The sequence below is a fragment of the Penaeus monodon genome, chromosome 33 (assembly GCF_015228065.2).
Source record: "Penaeus monodon isolate SGIC_2016 chromosome 33, NSTDA_Pmon_1, whole genome shotgun sequence".
NCBI classification, from domain to species: domain Eukaryota; kingdom Metazoa; phylum Arthropoda; class Malacostraca; order Decapoda; family Penaeidae; genus Penaeus; species Penaeus monodon.
In genome coordinates, this window is record NC_051418.1 from 29,327,619 (window position 1) to 29,329,511 (window position 1,893).

At 34.4% G+C, this 1,893-nt stretch overlaps 1 protein-coding gene across 1 annotated transcript in view; it reads left to right on the plus strand.

Annotated features, from left to right (window-relative positions):
- Positions 1–1,893, plus strand: part of LOC119594215 (ubiquitin carboxyl-terminal hydrolase 7-like) — a gene marked incomplete in the record, with an annotated part of 30,875 nt that overhangs the window by 17,695 nt on the left and 11,287 nt on the right. The window contains 4 exon segments of the mRNA XM_037943286.1: positions 69–261; positions 708–861; positions 1,031–1,312; positions 1,613–1,747. Of these exon segments, the coding sequence (XP_037799214.1) occupies positions 69–261; positions 708–861; positions 1,031–1,312; positions 1,613–1,747 (764 nt within the window).

Genomic DNA, 1,893 nt, shown 5'->3' on the forward strand with positions numbered 1-1,893 from the left:
ATATAATTTGAAATGGTTGAATTTTTAGATTGGATATAATTTCCGTTATCTTTTTTCATCCCTTTCAGTTCTAGAATCTTTTAAAGACTACATTAGTGTAGAAACGCTGGAAGGTGACAATAAATATGATGCTGGTGAACATGGTCTTCAAGAAGCAGACAAAGGTGTCATATTCCAGAGCTTTCCCCCAGTTCTTCATCTTCATTTGATGAGGTTTCAGTATGACCCCATCACAGACTCAAATGTCAAGATAAATGATAGGTAAGAAAACTTCTTATGGTATTTCCAGATTTAAGGCTTATAATATGTACATTTATTGCCCTTGCATTTTTTTCTCTTCTCATATATGAATTTCAGAAGGAACTTTTAGAAATCAAATTAGATTGATAATTATTTTGAGAGCTCTTTCTGTCAGTATGCTCTTAGTTGATTGATTTGTCTATTACAAAATAGTAATAACTTGTGAAAACTCCCGGTAATTACAAAATACAGTTATGTGCAAATATTTTCTTAATTTATTCTTTGCCAGAATATGTTTACATCTAGTATTCCTTTTCAAATGTTCAAAAATGGAGATTAACTAATGCCATGCATTTCTTCTTCATAGACAAGGTCTTTGCTTTAGTTGAAAACATCCAAGTATGTCTGCTGATTGTGCTTTTCTTTTGTCTGTTTTTGTTTTGGTAATTTGTAACTCCACTTTCCAGATATGAGTTCCCAGAAAAGTTAAATATGGACCAATTTCTTCAAAAACCTGAATCAACTCCAGCTACATACGTGCTCCACGCCGTCCTAGTACACTCAGGGGACAACCATGGCGGCCATTATGTTGTATTCATCAATCCAAAAGGGGATGGTAGGGTGAGTATCAAACAATTTTTTCTTTATTCATTTACTGTTATAATTTTTAAAAATTCATTTCATAATTTTTCTATGAGGACTGTGAAAATACTCAAGGCATATTTGGTAATGTGTATTTTATGTGACTCTCTCACATTGATAAGACCCCCCCCTTATCTTATGACATCAGTGGTGCAAATTTGACGACGATGTAGTATCAAGATGCAGCAAGCAAGAAGCCATTGACCACAACTTTGGTGGTCATGAGGATGACCTCAACCTTACGGTGAAGCACTGTACAAATGCTTATATGTTGGTGTACATAAGAGAGTCGTGCCTGAAGACAGTGCTTCAGGAGGTAACAGAGGAAGATATACCGCAGGAGCTCATAGATCGACTACAGGAGGAAAAGCGGGTTGAGATGATCCGCAGGAAGGAACGCAATGAAGCCCACCTCTACATGAGCGTTCAGGTGAGAGTTTTGGCAATATATTGGGATTGTATTTATTTTTATTTTCTGTTTGTTTCTTCTCTGCTAGTATTTCTAAATGCTGCCTCCCACTACTTTGACCTTATTCTTTGAATAAGATATTTTATGGAATTCAGATAAATGAATTAATACCTAGATGTGTATATATACCATGCTTATACATACATAAATGGCACAATCATATATTAATATTCTTGTCTATTTATGCATATTTTGACATCTGTTATTACATGAAACTTGCTGTTTACCAAAATCATGATATTTATCGTAATAAATTTACAGGTTGTTTTAGAGGATGCATTTTCTGGGCATCAGGGTAATGATCTCTACGACCCAGACAAGGTCAACTACCGAACATTCCGGGTGAAAAAGTCAGCCACACTCCAAGAGTTCCTAGAACAAGTGGCTGAGAGCCTTGTAAGTGTATTCCTTTGAGAAATGTTAGTTTGTCATTTAGCATATGGTTACTATTATCTTTTAATGTTTTTTTTTTTTCAGCAGGGATATATTTTCTTTGGTTTATTTTTTAGTAAATTAAGTTGTTTGATATTAACCTTTTTGAT